This window comes from Microtus ochrogaster, chromosome 17 (genome assembly GCF_000317375.1).
Source record: "Microtus ochrogaster isolate Prairie Vole_2 chromosome 17, MicOch1.0, whole genome shotgun sequence".
In the NCBI taxonomy this organism is placed as follows: Eukaryota; Metazoa; Chordata; class Mammalia; order Rodentia; family Cricetidae; genus Microtus; species Microtus ochrogaster.
The window spans coordinates 10,999,466-11,013,773 of record NC_022019.1 but is presented as its reverse complement, the minus strand read 5'-3'; the positions used below and the strand labels follow the sequence as shown (position 1 = coordinate 11,013,773).

At 45.4% G+C, this 14,308-nt stretch overlaps 1 protein-coding gene across 5 annotated transcripts in view; it reads left to right on the top strand.

The window, feature by feature from the left end:
• Window positions 1–14,308, top strand: part of Ebf2 (EBF transcription factor 2) — a 198,617-nt gene that overhangs the window by 156,044 nt on the left and 28,265 nt on the right. For all 5 annotated transcript variants that reach the window (XM_013349253.2, XM_005355472.2, XM_005355471.2 and 2 more), the window contains 2 exons: window positions 433–563; window positions 1,247–1,373. In XM_013349253.2, coding sequence (XP_013204707.1) covers window positions 433–563; window positions 1,247–1,373 — 258 coding nt within the window. The remainder of the gene's footprint in view (window positions 1–432; window positions 564–1,246; window positions 1,374–14,308) is intronic.

The window sequence follows — 14,308 nt, the reverse complement described above, 5'->3', positions numbered from 1 at the left end:
AGGTTGTCTCTAGGTGGGGTTGAGCAAACCCTTCCACCTCGATAGATCCTGTTTCCTCCTCCTCTCCCCGGCATGTTAACAAGCCTTGTAAATCTTAACATTGTAGGGTAGACGAGGTGGGGAGAGAAAAGGGATTTACACTTTTCTAGAGTGTTCAGTGTATAAAAATGTGGGCAAAAACAACAGTGTTTCAAAAACACCCTTTGCACAATTAGCTAAGTGTTTCGGTCTTTCATACATAATGGCCAACTCATTAAGCTTTAATGGCCTGGTTAAAAACCAACATCCAATTAGGGGAGGACGGCAAAGCAACACAGCTCAACTTGAACTTCTCGGAATGACCACCAGTTTTCCAGGACAGCACCTTTCCCAAACTCCAGACATCACCAGCAGAGGACACAGAACTGATTCTGTTCCTTCTCGTCTTTCTAGCTACACCCTGCATCAAAGCCATCAGCCCAAGTGAAGGCTGGACCACAGGAGGTGCCATGGTCATCATCATTGGTGACAACTTCTTTGATGGGCTCCAAGTTGTGTTTGGTACCATGCTTGTATGGAGTGAGGTAGGTCAAAGCCATTTGCTTGCATGATCTCCTTTGGCTCCCTGGTTCTTTGGGGCTAGAGGAACTAGAAATTCCCAGAGCAGCAGCCCCATGAAGACTCAGACCTCTGTACCTACTATGAGAAGACAACCCAGGGCATCAAGACATGGAAAGCAAAACATTTGGGGAATGAATTCCATTAAGGGATAAATATCCATTGCAGTATTATGTAAGATGGTGGAAAATTAGAGTCTAAATATTGGATCCTAGGAGGGTGATGGAGGAAAAAAAGTGAGGGTATTTTTTCCACCATTGAAAATTATGTTTTGGAAAATTTCTAATGATACCAGAGACAAGCATGTTTATGCCATGAAGCTGAGTGGTAAGGAGTCAGAGTATCAGTGGATATGTATAATCTAATGAATTCTGTGACACACAGCCATTGAAATGTCTGGGCAACGCACCAGATCTTAATATTGGTTGTCTCTGCATTATATAATTTTAGATTTCTTTGCACAGTTCTGTAAATTCCAAATGTTCTAAATTGGATATGTTTGACTTACAATTTATAATCAGGGAAATCAACTAAGCGCATTACTGAAAGAGAAGTATGGGTGCTGAGTTGGGCTTGGCAATGACCGTCAGCAGTGGCCTCTGTGGTGGTTTGTCTAGTGACTGTCTTTCCTTGTCTTTTCACTTCTCAGCTCATAACCCCCCACGCCATCAGGGTGCAGACCCCTCCCCGGCACATCCCTGGAGTTGTGGAGGTGACACTGTCTTACAAATCCAAACAGTTCTGCAAGGGAGCCCCAGGCAGGTTCATTTATACAGGTAAGAGAGAAAATGATTTCTAAGGCAGCTGGTTCCTAGGTCCTCTTTGCTCCAGTTACCAGGATCTCTGTAATCAGCCCAGTTAGTCTAGGTCTTTCTGGGACTGCAGGAAGAATGGACTAAGTGACAGACATCAAATAGGGACATGCAGGTTCAATTCTGAATTTGAACTTTACCCGCGAAGCTTCTGTATGATCTGTTTGATGGCCATGGCAGCTCATATTGGGAACCCCCTCATAGAAACTGATCTCTTTACAGCCATGATGGGGCAGCCTTTTGTAGGAGCAATCATATAAGCATAATCCAAATTGTTGGCTGTGAGTTCTCTTGACGGTGATTCAAGTGGCCCAGCAGAGTGGTGCAAAGTGTTTCAAAACCCTACAAAAGCAGGATCTACCCAACCATCCAATTTTCACTGAGCATCCCCTTCGGGTGGTCAACGCCAAATAAATCAGTTGAATGGCTGCTTTCTCTGGGTGAGGAGTACAGGGGACGCACAGGACCCTGGTCCTTCCATGAGGTTTAGGAACTTGTGGAGGAAACAGTTTGTGGACTGTCCAGCACAGGCGGAGACTTTCTAAGTTCAAGATGGAAGACCTGTGAGTTGCGGGGAGAGAGCCCGGTGTGGGCTGGTATCGTGGGATTCAGATCATCCACCTGGGCTCAGTGTGGCCAGCAAGTAATGGGAAAGAGAAGTTATTGCTATAGCTCCCAGTGGGGTACGGGGCACTCATTCATCCGTGCCTTTTGTGGGATGACGTAACTCTAGCTATGGGATATTGAAGTGAGGGAAGTAAAGAGTCTTTAGTGAAGGGAACTTTCTAGGGCCCAAGGCAGATGGTAAAGGCCATGCATGGTGTGGTTTCAGTCAGGTGTAAATAAGGGCAGGAAAATGGGAGCCTCAGGCAGTTCAGCAGGAGGTGGCTCTGAAGAAGGGACATTGAGCTCAGAATAGTACCACAGGAAGGGACAACCCATGGAAATGCACGCCTGCCCTTACCTCTGCCCTCCTCTGTGATGAATTCATATTGCTTTCCCATTACTCCAAAGCCCCACAGAGCTGGCAGGTCCCTGGTGGTTCCTGGTACTGTCCCTGGAAGTCCATGACTCTGTGGGAGTGATGGGGTGTGCCTGGCAAAAAACACAGCAAGATGATGAGCCAGAAATGAAAAAGAGCCCAGTGCCGCTGAGCAGGAGCAAGAATGCCAGAGAATTGGAATGAAGTCCCTGGGGTGGGGAGCAATGGGGAATGGGGAAGGCAGGCAGGCAGGCAGGAGGTGGGGAGTGTGGAAGATGTCAGGCTAAGGGGTATCTAGACAAGAGTAGGCACTGCAGGGATGGGGTGGAATCCATTGCTCCACGATGGAAGCAAGCTGGAGAAGACTCCTTGGACTCCAACAAGGAGATCTGAGAACAGTGAGGAGGAGCTGAGAAGGAGAAACTGGGAGAGGAGAAGCCTGGGAGTATGGAAAGTCCCTGAGGTCTAGTGAAGAAGGTTCCAGCTCCAGGACACTTAACTTATACTTGGCATCTCCCGTGTTTTGTCCAAGTTCCCCTGGGAGTAGATGAGGATGCAGGTGAATATTATAACAGGTACTTTGCAGCCAGCCTTCAGCTCTCTACTGAAGTTGGGAATGATCTCAGCTCTCATGGGACTGAAGACTCTTAGAGCCAGATGGGATTTGTGTGTGTGTGTGTGTGTGCACACGCATGCACACGCGCATGTGTGCACACACATCTGCAGACTTCCCCTGAAAGCTGGGGCTTTTGCTCCTACCTGCATTTATAATTGCCAAAACCTACCTTGACAAATGATGCCAAATCTCTCAACCTCTAACTCTGTATAGTCATTGCATAAATATATGTTTGAAATTATGTTCAAGATACAAAACCAGTAACAGCAGAATACTTTAGCATCCTATGCCTTCTAGAAGAGAAGATGCATATCCTGGACCCCAATAATTAGCTTAAGCCTCAGCAGATATGTAAAAGCAAAAAGGGGTTGTTGGAATATCTATCAGGGAGGGACTAACATGGGGAAAATCTAGACCAACTTCCTAGAGGAGGGAAGGATACAGGGACATTTGAATGCAGTAGTTTTTCAACTGAAAATGTATAGTTTCTTGGAAACAAGCATAGCACCTAGCAGAAGAGAAACCCATGAAGCCATGGCTGCTGTGTGGTATGACTAAGTGTCAGTGTTAGCAAGCTCTCTCTTCCTGCTTTACTAAGATGTGATTGTGCCATGTATTGTTATTGGTTTGCTGATACGTTCCTGACATTGCCATGCTTTTTGTATGCATTGAGAGCGCATAATGCTTAGCTTCATAGACATTGAGCGTGCACGCCATGCTCAACACTGATACTTGGGACACCCCAGACCTGCTGGCTCTCACCTTCAAAGACACTAAGGTGTGAAGGTGTCTGTTCCTGTTGTAGAGTCAGCATGTTGGGACACATGGCTTGACTTGCTTGCTAAAGACTTTTCTCCATCTAATAAGGTAGGGTATGGTTGTCACGGACTGAGGAGAGGACACAGGACCAGTGTGCTAAAAGCCAGGGGTACCGTGGTAAAGGTTGGACAACTGGCTCTCCAAGTGATTCAAAACAGAGGTGGGCTTGCAGTAATTCCCGATTTTCATGGTGCAGACTCTCTCACCACCATGATTCCAAGCTACAAAGTAGGTTTCTGGAAATGCAATCACCTGCTCTCGCAATCTGGAAAACCAGGACTTTGTAAATGCTTAGGGTGGAATATGGAGACAGTAAGCAGGATGTTAGATCCATGCTCAGAATGTGTCACTGATACTGCTTTTATTTTTTATTCTCACCTTGGAGCTGACGTGGCCTCTGGCTTGAACAAGGAATGGCAAGTGTAATGAGCACTCATTCTCATGTGAGATGCTGGGACTAGGTGTTAGAGTCACTGAACTTTGTTTTTGTTGGTTTATTTTTGAAGCAGAGTTTAACTATATAGCCCAAAGTGGCATTGAACTTGAGGTCTTCAGGCCTTAGCCTCCCAAGTGTTGAGATGAATTGACTATTCTCAAACTTAGAATAAGCCAAACAGGGCTTAAGATAGGAAGGGCTCTGGGATGGGAAGGGCAAGTTTGATGTTTGACTCACACCATGAACAAGACAGAAGGCCCGAAGTTTGGGGAAGTTTGGGGACAAGCTGCGGGGGTAGAGGCTAGGTCGCCTAGGAATATTTCTCTCCACTCATCGAAAACTATTGAGAATACTGTCATGATCAGACAGTACTTTGCCCTGTCAAAAGCAATATTGGGGCTAGGCACTGGCTCAGTTAGCACAGGGCTTGCCATATAAGTATGAGACCCTGATACTGAAGCATAGCATATATGTTTAAAAGTGTCTAGGCATGGTAGTATGGGAAAACAGAAAAGAGAACAGCTGGGGCTTATTGGCCAGCCGGTCCACTCTAATTGGTAAGATCCATGGTTATCAAGAGATGTAGCCTCAAAAAGGAATCTATTGAAGAAGACACTCAATGTAGACCTCTGGCCTCCACACAGGCAAAAGAATGAACAGATATGCTCTCATACACGTGAGTACACACACAGCCACACACACACACAGAGTTACACACGGTCACGCAGTCTTTCTGGTTGGGGTGCAGAGAAGGACTTAGAAGGCCATGAGAGTGCAGAGGGTCAAGTGGAGGCTATTGTGGTGGCCCAGACTGGCAACGACAGCAGTTTGGACTGCAGTGCTGGTGATGGGGACAGGCAGAAGTGAGCGGAATTTAGGAAGCAGCATTGACGGGACTTGATGATTGATTGGATGGGGTGACGGTTGGTGAGGGGAGGGATGGAGACAGCGCTCAGGTTTCACGTTTGAAAAATTGGGTGGGTAGAGTTAGAAGGTGATGTTTTTTAAGGTATAAAGTGCTGTGGGAGTTCAGAGGGAGGACAAAGCACTTCCAGCTGGCGGGGAGGTGGGAAGATTTAATATTGTAAAGATGTCGATTAATGAATACATTTAGCACAATGCCAATCAAAATACCAGCAAAATGTTTGGGGGAAACTACACAAAGTTCATCTGGAAAGGTGCTAAACTAGAAACCCCGATTTTGAAAAATGAAGGGGCCTTGCCCCATCCAGACATTAAAACCATGTTCAGCTTTAATAATTAAATATAAGGCTGTGCAGGAGCACAGAGAAATGTCTAATAGCAGAAGACCAAAACCTAAAAACCAAGTCTTTCTGCTCACATCCAGTGTGTCGATACTTAACTGCCAGCGTGCTGGGGAGCTGTCTCATGTCAGTGTGGAAAAGACAGAGGTTTACACGATGAAATGGGCCAATGAATTCAAAAGAATCAGGAAGAAAGATTCGGGTTTCTAGACGGACCTTGACAACTGGAAATATTTTCAAATTAACTATTGGTCATTAAAATGTAGATATGTCAAAAGATTATACATCTAAAACATAATTGTTATCTTGAAACTTCCTCATCTGGATGCTAAATAAAGGCCATCGAGTCAAAATTAAAAGAAAATGGGACAAGGTATAAAGTAAAATTTGGCCCATCAAAATGTCGAGCATCAAAAATAACACAAGGAGCCTCTTTAGTTCTGAAAAACATGCTATTTTAGGTACAAGAAGATTCATCCATTTGTTGAACAAAAAGTTAATACCTCCTATTGCCAACTGCCCTTTTTATTGCACTGTGGATAAAGATGTGATCATTAGACATCCTACATATTAAGAGATGAAGACAAAGACCAAGGAGGAAGACAGCAAATATGATCTTAATTAATTCATGAATGTGACCAGCATGGTTATGCACACATGTAATCCCAGTTCTTGGAAGAAGGTAGAGGCAGGAGGATTATGAGTTCAAAGTTATCCTTGTCTACATCATGAGTTCGAGGCCAGCCTTAGTGACAGGAAGCTATAGGAGGCTTCATTATCAGGAAGGAAGCAAGCAAGCAAAGGAAAGAAGGGAGGAAACAAGGAATGAATGAATGAATTTATTTAAATCTACTGATAATCATAGAAATGTAAACAGGAACAAGACGAGTGCTATAGATTTTTTCCATATCTTAGCTGGCAAAGATTTATTTTTTTAGCAAATGAAAACATACAGGTTGGGATAACTAGAAGAAGGTGGGGACTTTTCTCATACAGCACGGCAGAAAGATGGATGGTTAGAGAAGCATTCTGTGCTCGTTCTAGCCCCGAAGAACGTGTGTGCCTCTTGATCTAATGGCTCTACGCTCAGCAACATCTGCATAGAAAACAACTGAGTTTGCTCTGGGCTCTTCATTGGAGTTCTATTTATAGTAGTAAAAAAAAATTAAAAATAGCATTGGTGTCCAGTGGGGGATTCATTAAATCAAAATGGGACATGTTTATACATTTTAAACATCAAAAATAACACTGCTGGTTGAAGCTCATTTACATGAAAGACACACATGATTTATGTTTTTAAAAATCTCGTGCATAGCCTGCTAGGGATGGTGGAGCATGCCTATAATCCCACCATCGGAAGGTGGAGGCAGGAGGATCAGGAGCTCAAGGGCATCCTCAGGTAAAGAGTAAACTTGAGGCTATCGTTGAATACATTAAAAAAAAATCACCCTACCAATGAATAATTTTAAAAGCGTGTACTGAGCACGGCAGCACACACCTTTCATCCCAGCACTTAGGAAGTAGAGGCGGGAGCAACACTAAGTTCTGGGCCAGCCTAAGCAGCGTAGTCTACCTGCTCTGTTTGCACAGCATGGTAAACTTCTGATGAATATAAGAATAGTTGTGCCAATATGCAAGTGAGCAATCATGTTTTTTAGGTATTGGTATTTTTAATATTTTTCATGTTGGTTAATGTGTCTATTTGTGATTTTGATAAAAAATTACAAGATAAAGTCCATGTCACATATGTTTAAATATGGAAAGCATAGGCTACTAAACCTGACTCTTTGGGTACAAAGATAGTCTTTGTGGCCAGAGGTCAGGGGCTCTCCGTGCTTTTGAGGGAGCAGCCTCAAGAGGCGGGCAGAATTAGAAGGGCCGGGGCTCCGTAGCTGATATTTTTACACGAGAGAAGAAATTAGAAACACAAACACTGTTTAGGAGAGTTTGGGTCTGTGGCCATTTTCCCACCTTGAGGTCACTGGGCCAAATGAAACTCTTACTAGTGACCAAAAGAAAACAATGTCATTCACAGAGGAGTCCAGGCCCCAGGAAATGGGTTTGTGTCCTGTTGCTTTCCTTGCTAAATGAAAACACATCGTGAAAGCCAATTTAGTTTTGGTGAGATGGCTGGAAAGGCTGTGGCTTCCATAGCAGACTACAGAAGACAGTTCTCCACCCAGACCTGGGCCCTCGCTCCAGATAGATTTCTATCTGGCCTGGCCTCCCTCGGCTGGGATAGGGACTCTAAGCTGTGTTCTCTGAGCACCTGCCATTTCCCGTTGCACACCTGGGGCTTCCCTATGGGATGGTACTCATGACTGCTGTAGGTCCAGGTGAAATTCTTAGTTCCAATAATGAAATTTGGTATCAGAGCAAAAGAGAAACTTGAGACCTGGAGAGCTGACTGGACGGGATAGGAGTGGATCTAGAAGAAGATGGGCTTGGTCAGCCATGGAGGACAATCTTGGGGACTGCTCTGGTATGTCTTTTGGCTTGTTCTTTTGTTAAAGCCCCCAGCCTCTCTGAGCCTCAGTTTCTATATCTATAAAACTCGGCTACCAGGTATATGACTATCCACAGGAGGCTCCCTAATTGAACAGGCCATAAGAACCACCAAATCATGCTTTTTGCTGATTTCAGCACCTGTGTTTAAAGAAAGACATGAACTTAGGAGACCTGGGTTCTGCTCAGGCGGCTGCCTCAGAGACTTCGTGACTTGGACAATGGGGAGGGTTCTTGGGAGACCGGGAGCAAGTCACCATGGACACCATAGTGTTGACTCTCAGGTGGACCATCCGAAGTGGAGATGTGAAAAGGAGACAGGGAGAGAGACTTCGGTAAATATCTCCTCCTTTGCCACACCCCTTTCCACCCACACAGCTCTGTGGTCCCCAGTCTAGCTGCAGGTGGCTTAAGGAAGCTCCTCCATGATGGGACTTAACCTCTCCAATATACCTGCCTCCATTAAGTAGACTTCAACAATCAGTTCCCCATGGCAGCTGTTGCCAAGGACGGCACTAGCAACATCAGGGTTCAGATAAACAACAGTTTCTTCACACCGGCGACTTTGCAGCTTTGTTTTCCGTCAGCCACGGTTTGCTACCCTGCAACTTGCTGCTTTGGAGCTGAGAGTCACCCGAGACTCAACTCATCAGAAGAGTCCAATTGCCTCTGTCTGGTTTGAAACCCAGAGGCAATATGCCAGCTGGGGCTGAGCAGGGAGGAGGCCCCTCCCCTGCTCTTCTGGAAGACTTTTCTGCAGACAACTGGCAATGGAAAAGGTCATCTTGGTACCAGTGGGACACAGTGGTTGGCTGGGCAGAGTTCTCAGCTGTCTTAACTTGATGTGGCAGCAAGCTTACAAGGGAAGGCTGGCCCGAGCATGGCATTTGGGTGTGTGGGAAACTGCTGTCCTCCAATTCTAATCTTGTGTTGTCTACAGATCTGTATGTATGAGCTGACAGTAGGTTGTTGAAGACAGGGCTAGAGGAGCCTGGACTTTTGCTGTTGTTCCTGTGGCTCTTTGCAGAATCCAGGCTACATGCTGTGTGTGTGTGTTTTGCATGTGTGCATGGATGTGCTTGCATATGAGGTGTGTGTGATGCACATGTTCATGGATGTGCTTGCCCATGAGAGAAAGAGAGAGAGAGAGATGATTCTGTGCATGTGTGTGCTTGTCCATGAGAGAGAGATGATTCTGTGCATGTGTGTGCTTGTCCATGAGAGAGAGAGATGATTCTGTGCATGCGTGTGCTTGCCCATGAGAGAGAGAAAGAGAGAGAGAGAGAGAGAGAGAGAGAGAGAGAGAGGAGAGAGATGCATCTGTGTAGGGTGTTCTTGTCCATGAGCTGTGTGTAGGCCATTGGTTGATGTTGGGGTGTCCTCCTCAATCCCTTCTCTAACTTTTTTTTCTAGACAGGTTCTCTTACTGATCCACCTATTCCTACCTTACCCCCAGTACTAGGGCTACTAGTTTACACCACCATGCCTGCCTTTCTGTGTGGGTGCTGGGACCCTCATTCTTGTGCAGCACTTGATGACCCCACTGAGTCATGCCCCTAGCCCCAGATGTACAATTGATTGCAAGTTAAGTCTCTGATAAATTCTATCACAAGATAGAACTAGGAAGACAAGAAAAACAGTGGTTATAATTTAATAATTACATCTGTCATCTGTTAGCTCACAGGCCGGACTCTTCTTGTGGTCTCTAATAACCACCACCTTCCCCCGTGATGACAGTTTTATTAGTGCCTCAGCCTCACAGGTGAGAAACCCTTTGCACAGACAAATTAAGTCACCTGCCCATGGTTGCCAAGTAGAATCTTTCTAAGCTGTCCAGTTCCAGAGCTCAGTCCTTAATCACTGTGTTCTATCTTCCGGCACGATGCAACCTGGATCTGGGGCAGAAGGAAGCCTGGAGGCTTGCAGTTGGGTAAGCAGAGTGACCAAGAGAAGAGGCAAGGATCTTTATCTATATTTAAAAACAGTATTTATTATCATCGTGTGTGTGTGTGTTGTGTGCATGTGTGTTATATGCGTGTGTGTATTGTGTGCATATGTATTGTAAAGTGTGTTGTGTGTATGACATGTATATATGTGTGTATGTGTGTCTGGTGTGTGTATTGTGTGCATGTGTGTGCTGTGTGCATATGTATTGTGTTGCTGTGTATGTGTTGTGTGCATATGTATTGAGTGTGCTATGTATGTGTTGTATGTGTGGTGTGTGTGGTGTGTGTATGACATGTGTATGTGTGTGGTGTGTGTGTATTGTGTATGTATGGTGTGAATGCTGTGTGGTATGTGTATATGTGATGTATGTAACGTGTGTATGTTTATGTGTGTGTGTGGTATGTGTATATGTGATGTGTGTAACGTGTGTATGTTTATGTATGTGTGTGTGTGTGGTATACAGATGTTTGCAGTCATGGTGCACATACGGAGGTGAAGGATAACAATGTGGAGTTAGCTCTCTCCTTTAAGTTTTACATAGGTTCCAGGGATTAAGCTCAGATTGCTAGGCTCTCCCCACAAGGCCTTTACCTGCTGACACCCTGCAACCCTTACCCCAACTTTGCAAAGTCTTGCAGCTGTTCTTTGCACCATTTTTCTAAACCTAAGGAAAAATAAGGGGGAGAGGGGATGTCTCAATCATTGAAGTGCTTGCCAGGAAAGCCTGAGAAGCTAAGGCTGGACCTTCATGTTGGCGTGAGAAAGCCAACATGATGGTGGGTACCCGTAATCCCAGTGCTGAAGAGCTGAGGCAGGAGGATGCCTGGAATTTAGTGGGCATCCACTCTAGCTGAATCAGTTCCAATAAATGAATGAATGAATGAATAAAAGTCGAGGAAGACACTGAGGTCAACCTCTGGCCTCATGCGCATGTCCATACACGGGTACTTGCACGCACAGAACCATGTGCACACTCAAGTGAGATCTGTCTACTTTAAAGGGAGGATGAAGTTGTTTACGTCCACAAGGGTAGTTATGCATGGAGCTATAGAAACACAGGCACTATGGCAAGCCTCTGGCGGGAGGATCCTCTGGACTGTGCCTGGGCCGGATGACTTCTTCCCTCCTTGCTCTTTGATCCGCAATGGCCTTTTGTGAGTCTTCTTGTCCGTAAGATGTGAATCGTTTCTGAGAAACTTGCCCCCTTGTGCCTTTAATCTCTCCGGATTATGCAAGATCACTGCTGTTCGGGAGACAGGGAAAGGGGTGGTCTGAGAGCCTGGCCTTGGCAGGGAGGGGTCAGTGGCAAGCAGGTGGGGGTTGCAGGTGGACAGAGAAGCAGAAGAGACCAAAGGTCCAAGCTGGTCAGGCTGTGTACAGATGCGTCACAAGGTCTGCAACTAAAGCTCAAAGTGACAGTGAAACTGAGGACACCGTGGAAAGTCAAGGAGTTCGTGTTCCTTAACCCTCTGTGCCCCAGGACTTCTTATCTTTTGCTTCAGCAGAGGCCCCATGTGTTGATTAAATACAGCCATTCGTTATTTGTGAGCAAGTTCCCATCAGCAGGAAGAGGTAGCAGTTGGGAGGAGAGATGGGTAACCGTACCCCTTCAAATCATATCCCAGACAGCCTGCTCCAAAAGGCTCTGTGGAGGTGTGGGGTGCCCCCTCAATAAAAACGCACCAGGCAGATGCGAAAACTTGATCTCGGATGTTAATGGCGCATCTGTTTTATCTTTCATTTTCCCCTTCATAACTTTATCACGGGGGAGAAAAATCCCATCAAAGACATGAATCTGATTTTCAGTTTAAAACATCCAGTTCAGACATCAAAAACCGGCCTGAGTACAATTAATCCCCGCCCAAACTGGAAACCAGTTGGATCAACAGCCCTCTTGGTGGCCTGCGCATTTACAGAGTTGCCCGTATCCCCAGCCCTTGTGAAAGGCAGTTGCTTCTTCAGCGCAGTCTAAGGAGTAATGTGCCCCCTGCCAGACCCAGGCTAGGAAGCTGTTGCTTCACGAGAGACCGCCCAGCTCCTTAATGGACTGGTACTCTCCGCTATAATATTCCGAGTGCGCGCTGCGGAGCTCACACGCTCGTAACTGCTGCCTGGTGGCATTTAGGTTTATGCTTGAAATTTATCTTTAATTTTTACAGTGGTCTCCTTAACCGTGTATATTACTCCCTTCTTCAAACAATCTGTCTTGCGACTGCGCTTTCTCTTAGAACCAAAGCGTAATTAAATATTAAATTAATATTTCATTTGAAATTAAATATCAAAGGCTTCCGTCTAATCTTCCTCTCGTGCATTTTTGGTTCCCCCGTGTTCTTGCTCCTGTGTCCACAAAGGCAGGTGCCACCTCTGAGTAATTCACTCTGCTTTTGTCTTTATTCCTTTTATTCGGGCTTTTTTTTTTTTTTAAATTCCTGTTGCTCCGTGTTTGCTACACTGACTCAAATGGCCATGAGAGGAGATTTCCCTGTGACTTCAAGTTTAAGGGCGGCACAACTCAACAGCTTATGACTGAGGAGGTCCTCAATTTTATTTCTCAGAGCATGTCACTAACTCAGATAAATGAGATCCTCAGAGTCATAAGCTGCATGGGGCCTTTGAGAGCAGCAAGTCCACTCATGTGCAGAGAAATCTCCCAAAGTCTCTCCTGGCCAAGCAGCAGAGTGAAGACAGTGCCACTGCTGATATCTAAAGCAGATTCCGTGATAGAGTTAGTCTTGGAAAAACCTATCTCTTCCGTGGTAGAGTTAGATGTGGAAAACCTGTCTCAGGAGCATCAGCGTTCTGGATTAACGCAGTCTGAGTATCCGTAATCTAAAAATCTGAAACTGGAAGTGTTCCAAAAACCCTAAATGTTTTGTGCATGGACACGATGTGGTGAGTGGAAATTTCCACACCTGACATTCCATTATGGATCCCAGTCAAAATGCAGGTGTGATAAAAATGCTGGATAAAACCTTACTTTTGCACTACATATCATAATTTGTATGAAATGCAAAAAAGTTCATGACATTTGTAGTCTCATCTCAAGCTATCAATTATAAATATGCAGAAATTTCAAAATAAAAGTTCAAAATCTGAAATACTTTCAGCTCCAAGCACTTCAGATAAAGAATATTCAACCTGTATAACTTTGACTGTTGAACATATTAAGACATTTGCCAGGTTAACATTTGTTAAGAGGTTGGGAACAGGGAGAACTCACTTGATGGAAGGCAGACTTCACTGGGATCAACAGGTCAAGGGACATTGAAGGCATGGACACTGTGAAGGAAGGGAGGAAGGAGAAGTCCTAAGGTGGCATGAGGTCAGACACTTTCCTCAAGACTTCTGAAGTCCCCCCAAAGCTGGGCTGCCCACCTCTCTTCCTGCTCTGCTAAGAGAGTCGCTCTCCGGGACCAAGGCAAAGGTCAGAGATGCTCAATGAGTCCTTCCTTTCTGTACGTCCAAAGTTGATCCATCTTCATATCCAGTGTTTGTCTCGGAGCCAGGTCACATACAGTCTAGTTTTCTTTGGCTTTGTGTTTTTGGAACAAAGAGCAAGATTCCTTTCAAGTGTTTTCTTTATTCTTGGAGGGAGTTGGGATTTGGAACTGGGGCCGTGAGGTCCTCTGATTCTGGGGGATGTCCCCCACTGTGTTCCATGGGCTCTGTGAGCATCTTAGCCAAGGCAAGAGCATTCTCTGCAGATGTAGATGCGGGTACACAGTACAGAACTCCTGCCTTCCATCGCCCCTCCACACTCATAGGCTGTGTATGATTCTCGGATTCATGGGCAGACTCCCTGCTGAGTGAAAGCCAGGCCAGGACTGTGATTCACCAGCGACCCTGAGTGGCAGGCAGACTGGCCACTCAGATCCCTCCCTCATCTCCCACCCTTTCTCTCCTTGATTCCTACAACTCCACAAATAACTTTCGTTGTGCCATCTTCGGTTTACACTCTTAGTGGTCAAGGCACACTTTTTAAAAGATTTCTCTTTTAAAAAGACTTACTTTTATTTTTAGTTGTGTGTATATTGGTGTGCCCATAAGAATATGTGGGTACCCACTGTGGTCAGGAGAGGATGTGAGATTCCCTGGAGCTGGAATTACAGGTGGTTGCGAGCTGCCTGGTGTGGGTGCTGGGAACTAAACTCTGGTCCTCTGGAAGAACAGGAAGTGTTTTTAACCACTGAGAAGTCTCTCAAGCCCCAGGAATGACTTATTGTAATGTCAATGTTCTGTTGAGGAGTTCTTTCCAGAAAACCAAGAAACAATTCTTTGCCCATGTTCATCAGTGCTGTTGGATTTGGGGGAAGCAGAAGTGGAGCAAAA